This window comes from Astatotilapia calliptera, chromosome 16 (genome assembly GCF_900246225.1).
Source record: "Astatotilapia calliptera chromosome 16, fAstCal1.2, whole genome shotgun sequence".
In the NCBI taxonomy this organism is placed as follows: domain Eukaryota; kingdom Metazoa; phylum Chordata; class Actinopteri; order Cichliformes; family Cichlidae; genus Astatotilapia; species Astatotilapia calliptera.
The window spans coordinates 6,741,572-6,757,316 of record NC_039317.1 but is presented as its reverse complement, the minus strand read 5'-3'; the positions used below and the strand labels follow the sequence as shown (position 1 = coordinate 6,757,316).

The 15,745-nt window shown below is 41.9% G+C and overlaps 1 protein-coding gene across 4 annotated transcripts in view; it reads right to left on the bottom strand.

Moving 5' to 3' along the window:
* Positions 1-2,085: 2,085 nt before the first annotated feature.
* man1a2 (mannosidase, alpha, class 1A, member 2) overlaps positions 2,086-15,745 on the bottom strand; it is a 144,362-nt gene continuing 130,702 nt past the window's right edge. For all 4 annotated transcript variants that reach the window (XM_026145360.1, XM_026145362.1, XM_026145363.1 and 1 more), the window contains 2 exons: positions 8,951-9,066; positions 2,086-5,836 (listed from right to left, as the gene is read on the bottom strand). In XM_026145360.1, the coding sequence (XP_026001145.1) occupies positions 5,701-5,836; positions 8,951-9,066 (252 nt within the window). In that variant the 3' untranslated portion in view covers positions 2,086-5,700. The remainder of the gene's footprint in view (positions 5,837-8,950; positions 9,067-15,745) is intronic.

The following is a 15,745-nucleotide window of genomic DNA, read 5'->3' as shown; positions in this document are numbered from 1 at the left end:
ACAGGTTTCTACTTGTCACCGTGAGGTCGTGCTAAACAAGTGCAGCTGAGACTACAGTCTCATCGGTCTGCAGGTTTCTGGTGACTTTCTATTGATTACATTCACATTTTGATCTGATGATGGTGCCAAAGGAATAGTTCAGGGATCACCAACGTGAGAGGAACAGAAATGACCCTTCCAAAGCTTTATACTGGGCCTTGATGTGTCCCATTAGTTAATACTACGTCTGAAATATAGACAGTATAAAAGATGGAGACAGTGACTGTGATGTTTGGTTAATAAAATCAAAGGTTTTAAAGTCCTGAGCTGAGCGTTTTTGTTCTGGATTTGAAGAGAAAAGGCCAGATATGAGTGTTAACCCAAACACACCGCCTACTACTGACGAGTGACAAGTCCTTAGTAAGCATATCCTGGATAATCCTCGCTGACTCTTCATCATTCACCATACAGTTTTGTATTTAATATGAACTGAAACCAGTGACTGAGCTCATTAACCTCAGGAGTGTCCAACGCCAGGCCTCAAGGGCCGGTGTCCTGCAGGTTTTAGATCTCACCCTGGGTCAACACACATGAATCAGATGATTAGTTCATTACCAGGCCTCTGGAGAACGTCAAGACATGTTGAGGAGGTCAGTTTGCCATTTAGAACAGCTGTGTTGGATCAAGGACACATCTAAGACCTGCAGGACACCGGCTCTCGAGGCCTGGAGTTGGACACCCTTGGCCTGTGACGAGTTGAGGGTTAGGGGAGATCTAATAAATGTGCTAAGCACTACATGTGTATAAAAAAATAATAATAATAATTTTAAGTGTAGTTTTAAAGCATCAGTGCAGAAGTTGAGATATTTCAGTCAAACCAGAAATATGAGCTTCACATCATCACTAGAAGAAAAGTCAGAGAACACATGGCTGTGATATATGGGGATGATGAAGGCTCATTATTACTTAGTGAACAATAAGTGAACAATGTAACCTGCGTGCTTTTGCAACATCTTTCTCTCAAACCAATGACTATGATGTAAACACTTCTATATCTCTATATTCAAAGTGAAATGTATTACTTGAAAACAGGTTAAAAACATTGACCTCTGCCACAGGTGGCTGCTGTTCAGGGGGTAAAGCAAATCATCTGCTAATCAGAAGGTTGGTGGTTCGATCGGTGGATACTCCAGTCAGCTTCCAAATATCCCCAAGTTTCTCTGAATGTGAATGTTAGACAAAAATCTAGAAAGAACACATCACATATAATTTGATTTGCATGTCACAGAGTGAAATAAGTATTTGATCCCAACCCAGGCAGGATTCTGGCTCCCACAGAGTACCATCTATCAATCCCTTACCATGAGGCGTGAGCTCCAGGCTGAGGACAACCGATGGTCATTTCACATGTTCATCTAATTTTTTTCTGCATTACTTCTGGCTGATGTTCTGTCTCCATTAAACAGTGAGCAAACCTACAAATTCAGCAGAGGATCAAAAAATTATTTCCCTCACTGTGTATGAGGGGACAGCTTGGACGCTGCCACAGTGAACCATGTGAAGGAAGCCAACTCTTCACTCTTCACTCACACATTTACTGTAGATTAGTTCATGTTAATGACACTGATGCTTCAGCATCTTATTAGCTTTATAAGAGCCATAGTTGGAGTCGAGCAGCTGGCCCCCAGTGACGGGTTCTTGGTTATAGACACTAAACTTTGAAGAAAATATTTAATGTTTCCACCTACATGGCAGAATTACACACTCATCTGTGCATCTATAATCAAGCACAGCTCCAACCACTGACAATGGTGTTGTCTTTGTAGGTATTTATTCTTAAACAATGATCAAATTCAACTTTTTGGAAAACTCAGAAGATCAAAGTGACTGTCAGGAGAAACTGAACTGGCCTTTAAACTTCCACCCCAGCAGCTACATTTCTGGGGTCAACAAAGAGACAGTCATTAATGAAATATCCTGTATGTTTAACCAAAGTGAAAAATACACGGCTGTGGTATTTTACTTTCTAAAAGCAACTGGTGCTTAAAGCATCATGACAACATGATCGAGTTAAAGCAAAAGAATAAATGTGCTCCTGGTTTCTGATCACTTTTCATAACATCTTTATTGAATCTGTGTCTCAGTTTTAAACATATTTACAGATAGTTTCATTTCATTTCGTTTTTTCGTTTTTTAGTTCAGTAAAAATACAAATACAGAACACTCAGTTTTCAAAATCAGCGCCGCTCCCAGCGACTCGATGGCCGTGCAGGTTTCAACTCGGGCTTCCTCCTCGTGACATGTAGGCGGTGATGATGTCAGTGTGATGTCAGCGACTGCGCTGTAACTACGGACTCTTAATGGACACGATTGTTGAATGAAGGAAAATAACACGGAGGAAATAAAACGCAGGAGGAATGAAACAGTCCTACGACCTGATCAACACAGGAATGCTCTGAGAGCCTCTCTGAAATTTTAAAGGGGGAAAAAAAACACCACAGCTGAAATTTTGCTGCATAAATAAAATAAACCAGAATAAAAGTTACCAACATTTCTACTTCTGCGTTACATTTTGTCCAAAAACAAACAAACAAATACAATTTTCTAGATCGATCAAACATGAGCAGCGTTACGAAGAAGATCGGCTATGACTGTCTGACATCACATTAATGTAACCCCCGTTGTCTGCTTCCACTCCCAGTGTTGGAGTTAGTGATGCTAATCGACTCCTTCAGCCGACATCTGTCTGTGTTTGTGCTGTAAAAGCAGCAGGAGCTGTTGGTTAGCAGCCCCGCATCACACAGTATGGCTTTACTGACAGACGACCAGCAGATCTAGTCTGCAAATCCTACTTTCATAAAAGGAAATGTTTGTTTCTTACATTTTGGCGAGAGGACAGGAAGGAATACGCAAAGCTGTCACAGCATTTAATAAATGTGGCTCTTTTTGTGCTGTTATCTTTGTGTCCCAGCAGTTCAGGGTGATTTCTCTAAGTCTCCATAATGTGTGTGCAATTACAAAACCTACTGACCTACTACAAAACACAAGACGAAAGCATAAATGCAAAACATGAAGAGCTCCTGGCTAACACAAAATGACGTGTTAGCCAGTGTTTCCTGTTTCTGTATGGTGCTTGGCTTGTCTTGCTGGTATGTTATGTCTGATGTTTATGTAAAGACTTAGAGCAGGGGAGTCAGACATAAGGCCCAGGGACCAGAATCACACCAACAAAGACTCCAATCTGGCCTGCTGGACTGCTTTGGAAAATGGCAGACACACATTTTGGACTTTTAACTATATTTTCACAAGTTTCACACCTTTTCCTGCTGACATTCCTTCATGGCCATTCATACAACACCAAAGTAATTAAGTAATAGATAAACAATGAAATGACAGAATGTTTTCTTTCACTTGAGTCTACAGTAAAAGAATTTTGTGTCATTCATTTCTTAGGTTTCCTTCATTTACTACAGCTGCACTTTTTACCATGTAGATCAATGACAAACTTTCGTGAGTGAACTTCCTTTCTTATATTAAGATATCTCTGGGATTAACTGTGCAGGTAAACGTCTTTACACTGACTGAGTCCAGCCCACTTAAGATCACAGTGGGCTGCATGTGGCCCACCATGTAAAATGAGTTTTCTTTAAAGCATCTAAACAAATCTGTGATGTTTAATACTGCTGTTGTCTTTAAGACGCTCCGCATATGAACCAAAGCAGGAGCGGTATCTGGTTCTTGTGTGTCGGATAATCGCTTGCACTAACATTGCTATGATATGAGACAAGCTTACTCACATGTCTGCTGCCCTTTGGGACTTTTTAATGAGTCAGAGAACGGCCCTTAAAAGTAGCAGATCACATCAAACGTTTAAAGCCTTTAGTCAGATTCACATGGGAGAACTGTATCATTCTTTTTTCCCCCCAACATATCATTTTATTTATTTATTTTTTATTTTGCAGACTGCATTACATTATCTGAGCAACCCGAGCAGTAAATCCATCACGCTGCATTAGATGTACCACGAGGAGCTGTGTTAAGAGTGATAACTGGAGGCACTGCTGTGCTGCTAACGGAGCTGCACAAACTTCCATAAACAAGGTCAAGATCTTGACGCGAGTCAGAGTACGGAACGAGCCCTGCTGTGACTTTCAAACCTCAGAGAAAAATGGCTCGAAAATCTGGGCAAAAGATGTGCATCTGGAATCAAACGCATCCCTATACTGGAACTTCAGGCTTGTCCCTGACCTCAGGCAGCACTTACAAGTTTGACTCTGATAAAGTAACACAACTGCAGCTGCATACAGAAAGTATTATGATCTAATATTAACTGAATAGCTTATTGTGCATGTAGTGTAATAACTCAAGTGGAACATGTTTGATTCCTTAAAAATGTATGTTTTTAAGAGTCCGACCAAAACATGTGCTTTAAGTATGAAACTGAAGCAAAGATTTAGGTGGCAAATGATGCATCCGACTTATGAGGTGGGGTGGGTGTAGATATAGGATGCCAGCAGGAGACCATAAGGTATTCTAAATTTATTCACCCTTCTCAGTGCCACTCCTCTACCAACCTCTTCTTCATAGTCTTCCCATTAAAAATGCAAATAAATGATTTTCACCAGGTTTCATATTAACCACAAAACAAACATTCCTATACATAAAGCATGGTTACCCCATCACAAAACGTAAGGGCCTGAACATAATGTGCCTGATTGATGAAAAGCTGGAAAATAAGATGAGACAAAGGTTTACAGAAGCTGTGAGATGATGGGGGAAAATGTGAAGGACAGAGATTTAAAAAGAAGAAAAAGCAGCATTGAATCCTATAGCAGCAGAACGTTTTTTTAAGGAGGGGAAAGCTGCGGCTGTGTCTCTACATGGAAGAGGATCAGGACTCATGTGGAGTGGTGAGAAAAGGGGAGGCCTCCTGTAGTCCCCGTCTAATTACTCTTCCACTTATGATGGCCAGTTTTTCTGAAAACCGAGGATCAGAGGAGGCGGTGACCACTGCCACAAACTGCCCTCGCTTTGATGATGTGTCCATCTGCTAGCAGTTCCAGGTTGAAGTTCATCCGATGGAGGTTAAACAGGAAGTGGATTTGGGTGGGAGAAGCTGAGGGCTGTGATTCAACCCTGTGTCCCCAATATTGATTTGTCCAAAAGGAAAAGAAAGAAAAAAACGGTTGTGTTAACAGACCCTGTAAAGTCCTGAAGTCTGTCTGCTTGGAAACAAAACAAAACAAAACAAAACAAAACATGACACTTTCATCAGTTTAAGTGTCAAAGTGTTTTTGTAATCCTTCATAGTCAGCTGTCAGCGTGTCAGCTTGAGTCTGCATTGGAGTTTCTTCAAATAAAGACTAAAAGTGATAACAAAAAAAAGCTAATCACGCCTCTGGTTTGGAGCTCTGTCCTTCAGTAAAAAGAGTCGATTCAAGCCAAACACGAGGCTGAGCAGCACACCCACCATCCTTAAGATTCGAGCAGAGAAGACAGATCGACAGAGTCAAAGAGTAAAACATAGAAGTAGAGCGAGTAAAGTAACAGGTCCTCTCGCTCTGTAGTGGTCTCTCCCCACCCCCCGGGTTGATGGTCTCAGTTAGAAATCAGTTGAGAGTCTGAATTGTAAGTTTGTCTGGTGTTCGTGGGTGGGTTTTTCTGGGTAGGCAGGCAAACAGGCCCCTGGTGCCGTGGTGCACAAAAAAAGTGCCAGCCCGTTTACCGCTGAGCGGGCTCGCTGCCGGGCAGGGTGATGTTTCCCAGGTGGAGGACTGGCAGTGGGTGAGCCTCCGTGTTGAAAACCCAGTTCTCCAAGGGCAACAGGTCATCGCTGGAGAACAGCAGGTACAGATACCTGAGAGAGAGGATGCGGGTAAGGGGAAGGACGTGTGAGGGGTGGTGGGTAACGGGGTGAGGAAGAAGAAAGAATTGCATGAGTTGGGTGAATATAATGTCAACAGCTTCGTCATATCAAAGTGGGAAGTGTCAGCTTAAACCAACAATTTAAATCCTAAACCTCTGTTTAATTTAGTGTTTTTACAGCTGTTGATTCACATCTGTTGTCATGACAAAAAACAGCCACAAAACCAAAACAATTATTATGATTATCACACCCGAACAGCACAAACTGCTCCACATGTTGCGAGAGAAACCTGAATAAATACACAGAACAACTCTATATGCAGTATAAGAGTTTACTGCAGGAGGCCGGGAACTCGTCCTAAACACAGTTTACACCGTGACTGAGAAGCTCTCAATTTCATTAACATCTAAGATTAATTAAATTCTCATCTAATTTTTTTTAAAGATTTCAACTTGCTTGTTCACTTCTTAGCTCCTAAATTCTTGACATAAACTCAGACGCTGGATATGTGTGACGATCAGCGTGACTGGCAGCCGATCAGCAGCCTTAGCTGACACTTAGCTGCTGTATTGCTTTGACGCGACTGGCTTGAAGCCAGCAGAGACAAAGATTGAGAAGAGACAGACACCAAAGTCTGCATAACACTGAGCCATTCAAATGTCATCCTCTCAGAGAGTTAGCAGACAGTGTGGCGTGCGACCTTTAACGACTTCAATACCAAAGACGGATTTTATTGGCATCTGATGCTTTGTGGGTGTTAATTTTAAACCCGTTATACTTGCAAATGAAGAGCTGATAAATAGCTTCGTGTAAACACGAGAGCTGACAGGACCGGCAGTAAAACTGAGCTTGCTTTGTTTTATGATTTTCTTTGGCCTGTCAGGCTGTCTGAGTGACAGTCACAACTGAATTACATCAGGTTATAAATACTGAACATTGTCAGGAGGAGATGGCATTCAAAGAGCAGCCAGCAGAGGGAACCAGAGAGCTACATCAGTATTCAGTTCTCCCACTGCGTACGAGCCTTCAGTGAGAGCCTCTTCTCCCTTCATCCATCAGTGACCATGATGTGCCACAGAGCCATGGCAGCTTCCCTTCACGTTAGCTGACTTTATTTATTTGTATGGCTGTAAAAATATCCTGACACCTGTTCACTGTCCCCAGAGAAAAGAAATCACAACAATAACCTGGTGAAATGACTGGTTCTTTGTGTACGAGCAAAACAAACAAACAAAAACAGCGAGTCTCTCTTGTCCACACTATAGACAGTAAACAAACGTTGGATGAAGCCTCTGAGTCTGAAAAGTGAAGCCAGCTAATTAGTGCCTTTAACCTGCATAAATACCTGTAGCTGCAAAAAGACGTCTGTCTATGGGAACGTGTCCGTTTGCCTGGACCTCTGTAAACACTTTGCTGTTGAGTTCATGCCCTCAGTGGTCACTCTGCAGTGCATTTGGAAAGCATTCACAGCGCCTCACTTGTTGCACATTTTCTCATGTTACAGCCTCACGCCAAAATTCATTTTTCACCTCAAAATTCTACACAAATCCCCATTATTGAGAAGATGAAAAAAAGTTTGCTTGAATATCTTTTAAATGTATTTAAAATAAAAAACAATTAAATAATTGGCCGCCTGACTAATCTGAGCCACCAGGGTAGATGGGCCTTAGTCAGGGAGCTGACCAATAACCTGATGGTTTCTCTAACAAAGCTCCAGCATTTTTCTGTGAAGCGAGGAGAACCTTCCAGAAGGACAGTCATTTCTGAGGACTACACCAATCAGTGCTGCATGGTAGAGTGGCCAGACAGAAGCCACTCCTCAGTAAAAGCCACATGACAGCCCCCCTGGAGTTTGCCAAAAGTCACCTGAAAGATTCAGACCACGAGAAACAAAATCATCTGGTCTGAGGAAACAAAGATCAAACGCTCATAACTGCCCATCACCTGGCCAATACCATCCCTACAGTGACGCATGGTGGTGACAGCATCATGCTGGGATGTTTTTCAGCAGCAGGAACTGAGAGATTAGTTGAAGTCGAGGGAAAGATGAGTGCAAACAAATCCTTGATGATAACCTGCTCTAGAGCGCTCTGACTGGGGCAAAGGTTCATCTTCCAACAGGACAATGACCTAAGCCCACAGACAAGATAACAAAGGAGTGGCATCAGGAGCACTCTGTGAATATCCCAGAGTGGCCCAGCCAGAACCCAGACTTGAACTTCTTGGGGAACTAAAAATAGCTGTGCATTGATGCTCCCCATCCAATCTGATGGAGCTTGACCGGTTCTGCAAAGAAGACTGGGAGAAAATAGCCCCCCCCCCAAAAAAAAAATGGGCCAAAAAAACAAAAAAAACCCAAAACTGGCCAAAAAATAGGTGTGTTAAGCTTATTACAGCATGTCTTTGTGTATCATACTCAAAAAGACTTCAGGCTGTAATTGGTGCCAAAGGTGGTTCAATAAAACATTGGGCAAAGGTTTGCAAGAATTTCAAGCAAACTTTTTCACTGTCATTATGGGATATTGTGTAGAAGTTTGAGGTGAAAAATGAATTGAATCCATTTTGGAATAAGGACGTTACATGACAAATGTGGAACAAGTGATGCAAATACTTTTCAGATGCACTAAAAGTATCAGTAAGAAGCATTATTAACGGTATGCTCATTGGCCAGCAAATTGTTATTGACAAGTCACTGCACCAAACTATTTCTGAGGCAACACAAATACAAGAGTTTGTACAAATGCTGCAAACTTTGCAGCAGCTTCACTCAATGTGATTGCGACTGTTGATGCAACTGAGAATGAACACTCACCACATGTTTCTACAATGACCACATACTTAATCTACAAATATGTATGAGTGCTCTGTTAGGGCAAACTTTAATAAATAAATAAACAAACATCGGGTTAGAAACTGACTGCTTTTGTCTTCTTCCACTTCTGTTTAACAGATAGTTTGAAATAACTGCAAACGCTTTTCTCTGGTAAACCCCCTCAGTCAGCACCCACACACCCACACTGAATTAATCATAAGAATCATTAATTAAAAAGCATATTGACTATTCACAGCTTCTGCCAATTGATCGATCCATTAAGACAAACTTACTTGAGTGTCTCAGCCAGGAAGAAGCTCTGCTGCACGTCGTCATAGGTTGGATTGGATGAGTAGACGTCCTTCACCCCCGAGAAACCTCCACTCACCCTGCAGTACTTATCAATGGCCTGGAGAAGACGGGGAGACAGGGGGAGGATGAGAGGTAGAAGGGGGAACAGAAGAGGAATGAGAAAGAGATGGAAGGCAAGTTGTAGGATGAAGTGTAGAGCAGAAACAAGGAAGTTGAGGAGACAGAAAACAAATGAAGGCAGAACAAAGAGGAAAAAAAGTGGACAGAAATGAGAAAATGGTAGAGGGAAGGTTTACATGACAGAAAAGCAAAATGAGGAGAAAGCATTAGAGTGGAGGAAAGGTGGGGGGAGGGGAGTACAATTTTAATATGCTTATAAAAAGCATGGTGTAATTAATTTCTTTGCGTGTGACAGATTAGAGAGTGTCCTGCGGTGACATACAGGAAGCAGCGGCTGCACAAAATGTGAGGAAAAAACAGATTACCACAACTGCTGCCTTTCTGTTCTTTATACTTCATTCAACTTTTGTGTTTTGTTTTTACAAAGCAGTTTCATAATGAAGGTACACACTCATTTGGCTCCTGTTATCCTTCACCCGTGGGGAGCTGGAGTGCAATGACAAAGTAAACGCTTTCTTAAGGTGAAGTAAAGCCCGTGGCCATCCCACAGGGGTATTTACAATCTTCTAATCAGGCTCTTTTCACCTTCATCTGCACATTTCTACTGAAGGCAGATTTACTGTTTCAACTGGAGATATTTTTTCTTTTTTGGGGGGTAAAAACGTCTTTGTTCTCTTTTTTGCTTGTGCACGATTCCTTTCGAGACACACGGTTCTTTCAGGACAAAATGACAGCACAATCGTAGGTGGTTGGGATGTAAATCCCCCGTTTGCTCACTTTCGAGGGTTTATCGCTGATTCTTCAACTGTGAACGATGTGATGTGTCAGTGTTTCAACAAGCGCAAAACAACAAACACGGAGAGCAGCCGGGCCGACAGCAGCAGGAGAACCGGGTCTATTAAATGATCTGACACCTGAGCATTGTGCACTGCGACTCACACAGACAGCTGAGTCAGTCAACGCTTTGAGTTTAAACTGTCGCCAGATTCTGATTTCCATTCTAATCACGCTCAACTTACACAAGTTATGCATTTATAAATCAATCTCTTGAGCGCAGGGCTATTAATGAGTCCTGTTTTTGTGGATTCAGCAAGCACGCTCAGCAAGTCAATTCCTTTTCATTCCTTCTATCGAACAAAGCGATCCAGATTAGAAAACAGAGCACACTTTTGTAATCCTGCTTCTCAATATTCACATCTATTGACGCGAAACAACAGCGACTAACACATATTCCACGTATCACAATGCTTTTCCAGGCAGCTTTCCTGGATGATTCCCTACTACAAACAGTTTTGGCTCATTTGCGAGCAGGTGCTTTCCCTGCCTGCACACACAAACCAGAAATAGCTCATTAGAAATGCAGCAATCACCCAGCTGGCGACACACAGTCCATTCTTACCTGCGCGCTCTACTGATTTGTGACACTGAAAATTGGTGCTTCTGCTCATGTCTTATTGACACAGACAGTGCATGGAATTCAAAGTGTGATATCTGTCCTTGTCTTTCAGTTTGCCCCCCTCTCTCACTCTCACCTACACACACACGTTTCTCTATCCTGTCCTCGAGTGACCGTTTCACTGTCAGTTTGGACCATAATTCCAGATTTTCACGGGCTGCTGCGTCCGGCAAACTTTGCCCTTCCTGATCTGCACTGCAGTGCCCTGCAACAGCCAGTGTGGCACACGAACACAATAATAACAACCAGAGTGTATCATAGATTAGGTCCAGGCACTTAAAAGAGACATTTTAACACAAGTCACATAAACACTTGAGCTAAAACTCAACAGTCTGGAAATTTTCTTTCATATTTTACACAATGGTAGGGGTATCTGCACCCACAAACATAAAAGACACATGCGCGCGCGCACACACACACACACACACACAACACACACACACAACACACACACACACACGTACCTCAGCACCATCTGTGCTATATAAATTATCCGATAAAAAGTCTACCTGTAGGGAATGGAGTGCAAGGCGGAGCAGTGTTCCTGCCACAGCCAAGTGAGGACACACTGCACATAACAGCAGCTGGGCTTCACCTCTGCATGCACACGCATGCACAAACACACACACGCATACACATGTACAAGCCAGCCAATGTTAATAGCTGCTGTGAATAGAGGAAGCGTGACAAACAGAGGCAGGTTTGGTGTACCAGATGGATGCAGCTGGGGTACGGGTGTGTGTCTGTGTGTGTGCCTGTGTGTGTGCATGTGAGCGAGAGACAGAGCAAGAGGAAAGGAGGAGCTGAACTTTAAGGCAACAAGCAGAAAAGGTGTTTGTGAAGAGTGGTTGCTGGGATTAAGAGAGCAATACAAGAACAGAGTAAGGTGAGTGAGGAAGGAGAAAGCCTGGGGTGTTACGTCAGAAAGAAACAGGTGAGAAAAGCAATAAGATACACACATGGTTAAATACAGGCAACGTGTAAATATTAAGGCTACGTCCACACTAGTGTGTTTTCGTTTGAAAACGCATCGTTCTTTCTCCGTTTTGGCCTCCCGTCCACACTGAGACACTCAAGGAGAACGCAGCATTTTGAAAAGGCTCTCGAAAGCGCATACATTTGAAAACGGTGCTTTCGCGTCGCAGTGTGGACAGCGAAAACGGAGACTTTTTGAAAACGATGACACAATTTAGTCATGTGATGCAATCAAGTGACCAATTAAACTAAGATAGCGGAGGGCGTTATACAGCAGTTGTTTTGTTTGCTTTCAATTTTGACAGCCCTATTAAAGATTAATATCAGTCTGTACATGCTCCAGGTAGCTTTTCTTCAAATTCTTTAACTCTCACTCGCTTTTGCAACTTTGTACTTTTGTGTTACTCGCAGCAACAACTCCACCTCATTGTTAGTCCATTTAAAAAACTGCTTTTCCTCCACATTTTGCCGCAACGTTTCAAAGGGCCGGAAAGTAAATAAAGGGCAGACAGGAATGAGGCAGGCCGAATCTGCTTGCGTTTCACGCATGCGCAGTACTGGAATGTAAGCGTTTTCGGCCGTTTCAATGTGGACGCACAACTCTGTGAAAACGACTGAAACGATAATGTGGACGCGGAGCGTTTTCAGACCGGGCTAGTGTGGACGTAGCCTAAGAAACGGAAACTCAAAAAGTCAGCACGAAATGAAAAAGAAACTAGATATAAAAGATGGCTCTTAAACCACCCTACATAAAAAATCCAGACAGGTGTTAAGCATGCGGTGCTTTTACACAGGAAAAGTGAGAGTGGAAAGTAGTTCTGAAAACTCCAGTATTTTGTTAACAAGCATTGATTCAGGTTTATTATGAAGGTGCATATTTAACATACTCAATTAACATGCAGCATGAAATAACAGATAAGTATGGTTGAGTGAATGGGGCTGACACAGAGTGGAAGAGTTTCAGTATGCAAACAGAAAAGAAACTGAGGACTCTCTCACTATGTGCGCTGGTTGCCTAAGTTAATGCCTGTGTATAATATTTAGAGTTCATTACACTTCTGATGCCTCTAAGGGCAAAGGATATGACAACCAAAACAACGTATAAAACACAACACCGTATAAAAATGAGCAATTTAGAGCATAAAAACTTCATGCAGAAAGTCAACACATAGTTTAAAAACACTTGCTAAACATCACCATTCATGATTAGGCTTAAATCTGTCAAAGTAAAAGTATTTTGTTCCACATACAGAGAAAATCCTTGACCACTACACAAAGAAAGGGGATGGCAGCTCTCTTTTGCTGCATGTCCACTTATCCGTGCAGGTTCTCAATCATCCAGGTCACGGTGATCTTAAGTACTTGATTCTTCTTCTTTTTCAGATTCAAAAAGATGTTTTACCTCTTCTTCTGTTCTGGCAGCTGATGGGCAATCCCAGGTCTTTAATCCCAAGTGGGGTTGTCACCTTGGAGGGTAGTGCTGAGAGTCAGTGACATATGCTGTCATCGTGTCAGTCAGTAAGGTCACATGGGTCAAAGTGTAAAGGGAGGTTCAATTGCTTTGGAAGGAGTCACAAGACTGGGCAATAGTGGCTGCTAACTGGTGTCATAGGTACCACAACACTGTTCACTGATGGTTGTTTACACTGGACAAAGATGTCTCCTTTACCCCTCTGTCATCGGTTTTCATGTCCTTTCTCTTTTAAGTGTAGATGTGCAGCTGAGTCTTTCCTGGCTTTACTACACTGGGCCACGTGTTTTTGGAGTGGCTGTGTGGCCTTTCTTACATAAAGGCTCCACTGCACTGCACATTTTGCACAGCTCATCTTGAGTTAGGATAGTTTGTCCTTGGAAATAACTGGTTTTTGTCAGGTCTGTGCACTTCTCAGACAAACCATATTAGGAGCAATAATGTTGTTCCCCCAGTTGTTCTGTTTCTCCCCACTTAATGTCTGACACTCACTTAACCCATTAGTGGGAAGGGACACAGCAAATCAACACAAGTTTGTTCAGAGTGATCACTTTTATCTTAAGATGACACATTTCCATCTTGTGGGAGTGGTCTCTTCCAGGACAACAATGGTCTTCTCCAGAGAGTTTGAGGGGGTCGCGGTTTGATGAGGATGATGATGTTTTGGCATTCACAATTTCCAGATCTAACCCCAACTGTTCGCCAGCCTGCCATTGGCAAGGAACACTTCAGCTCAACTACTTTTTAAGATAAGATAAAACTTTATTAATCCCTCGGGTGGGTTCCTCTGGGAAATTCGGTTTAAGCTACACAATATCTGAAAGCTGTTACATGCTTGTTTGTAGTTTCCCCCCTTTCATCTAAAATATGACACAACCACAAGACCGAATCAAAACAATCTAATTAACCAAAAACACTGTTTAAACTGTTTATTTACCTGTTACCAAAAACTTAACTGAAACTTCAGGATATTTGAATCAATAAAACTTCTTGATCAAGGGCAGTACGACGTAAATAAGCTGTCATATTTATTAGCATTGCAGGGTGTATATGCATTATTAAAAGAGAGGCAAAGATGAGCCTTTCAGCACCAGCTCTTTAGTGTCAGACACACTGAATACAATCACACTTCATAAACACACCTGCTAATAGATTTGTCTGAAACATGAGCTCGAACACAATTCCTCCCAGTCAGAAAAACAAAGAAAAGGTGACAAGAAGATTGGCAGGACAAAAGAGAAAAGTAAAGAGGGAAAAAAGCAGTAGCTGAAGATGACAAGCAGGCCAATAGAGATTTATACATAGAAGACGCACCGAGTCCCGTATAGCGGGTGAACTCTTTAATCCTCTGTCAGAAGAAGTGGAACAGAGGGGTGAAATGTATAGAGACACTTTCATTTCTCTCACATTTCCATATTGAAGCACCAAAGGAAGAAGATCTAATAACATATCAAAACATCCCACCAGTACAAAAATTGCAAGATGTCAATTTAAATCCCTTCATTGTGCTCTTTGAAGTTTGGTGAGACCTGCACTGCTTTCATTTCACATATTTAAAGCTTAAAAGAACAGTCTACCATAGGTTGCTGATGATGCTCTGTTAAAAGCACAGGCATGGTGAAAATGGTTTGAAAAGACGCATTTATTCTGTCGGTTACCTGCTTTTAGATGAGAGGCAAATTACTACTAATACTAAAGCACAGTCTGACCTTCTGACTCAAAAGTCGATGTTAAATATGGTTTCTACTGCAAAAAACAAGCTCTGTTTACTGTTTCAATGTGCTATTTACTTTCTAATGGACGCAAAGCAAAGAATATTTAAGTAAAGAAAGAAAACTGGAGAAAAAAAACCCTGCAATGGGAGCACTGTTAGTTCATAATGAACAGCTAGACAGTTGGAGAAAAATGGAGCATTTAGTTGAGATTAAAGATCTGGTTAATAACGTAATAACGTAAAATAATTCAACAAACCTAACTAAAAACTAACTTTGAAACATCTTTGATAATCAGTACCGTTTGCTTCATGAGTATTTGCAGTCACCTGCCTCAACCACTGACACTCACGGTTCTTCTCACACCGGTTGCTGGTAAACTTGCATCTTCCCACCAACTCCTTTTCTTGTCCATTTTCATTTTCATCAATTAGCTTTCACATGACATCATTATTGGCGAGCCCACCAGTAAAAGGAGAAACAAGACTCTTCTCTGGTAACTTCCAGTAATTTTTACCAAGTTTGTTTCACCAGAATTTACGGTTGCTAGCAAAGCATTAAGTATGGCACTGTGTGTAACAACACCCATCCTGACTGGGGATTTTTGCTTCAGCGGGAAATCTACACCATAACTATGTCACAACCACAAGCCATCTGAGACCCTACAACAAGCCTATTCAAATGGCGGCCCGCGGGCCAAATGCGGCCCAGAAGCAACCTGCGAGTGGCCCTGCCTGTGGTCCTGGCAGAAACACAGAAAACCCAAAAAATGAATTCATTAATTAATTTTTAAAAAAAGTAAAAATTCCTACAGCGTAGTGTAGACTGTGAATGCAACACTCCTAGTAGCCTAGCAATATTTAACCCACAATGCACCGTGATGTAAACATATTAAACAATCATCGTAATATATGATGCGACAACAGCATGTCTTTCTCAGTCCAAAAGCGCAAAATTGACAATGAAAACTGTCGGTTTAACCCTGCCAGGACTGACAAATACTTATTCATTTTACCGAGTTTAATAATCTTACAACCGGAGT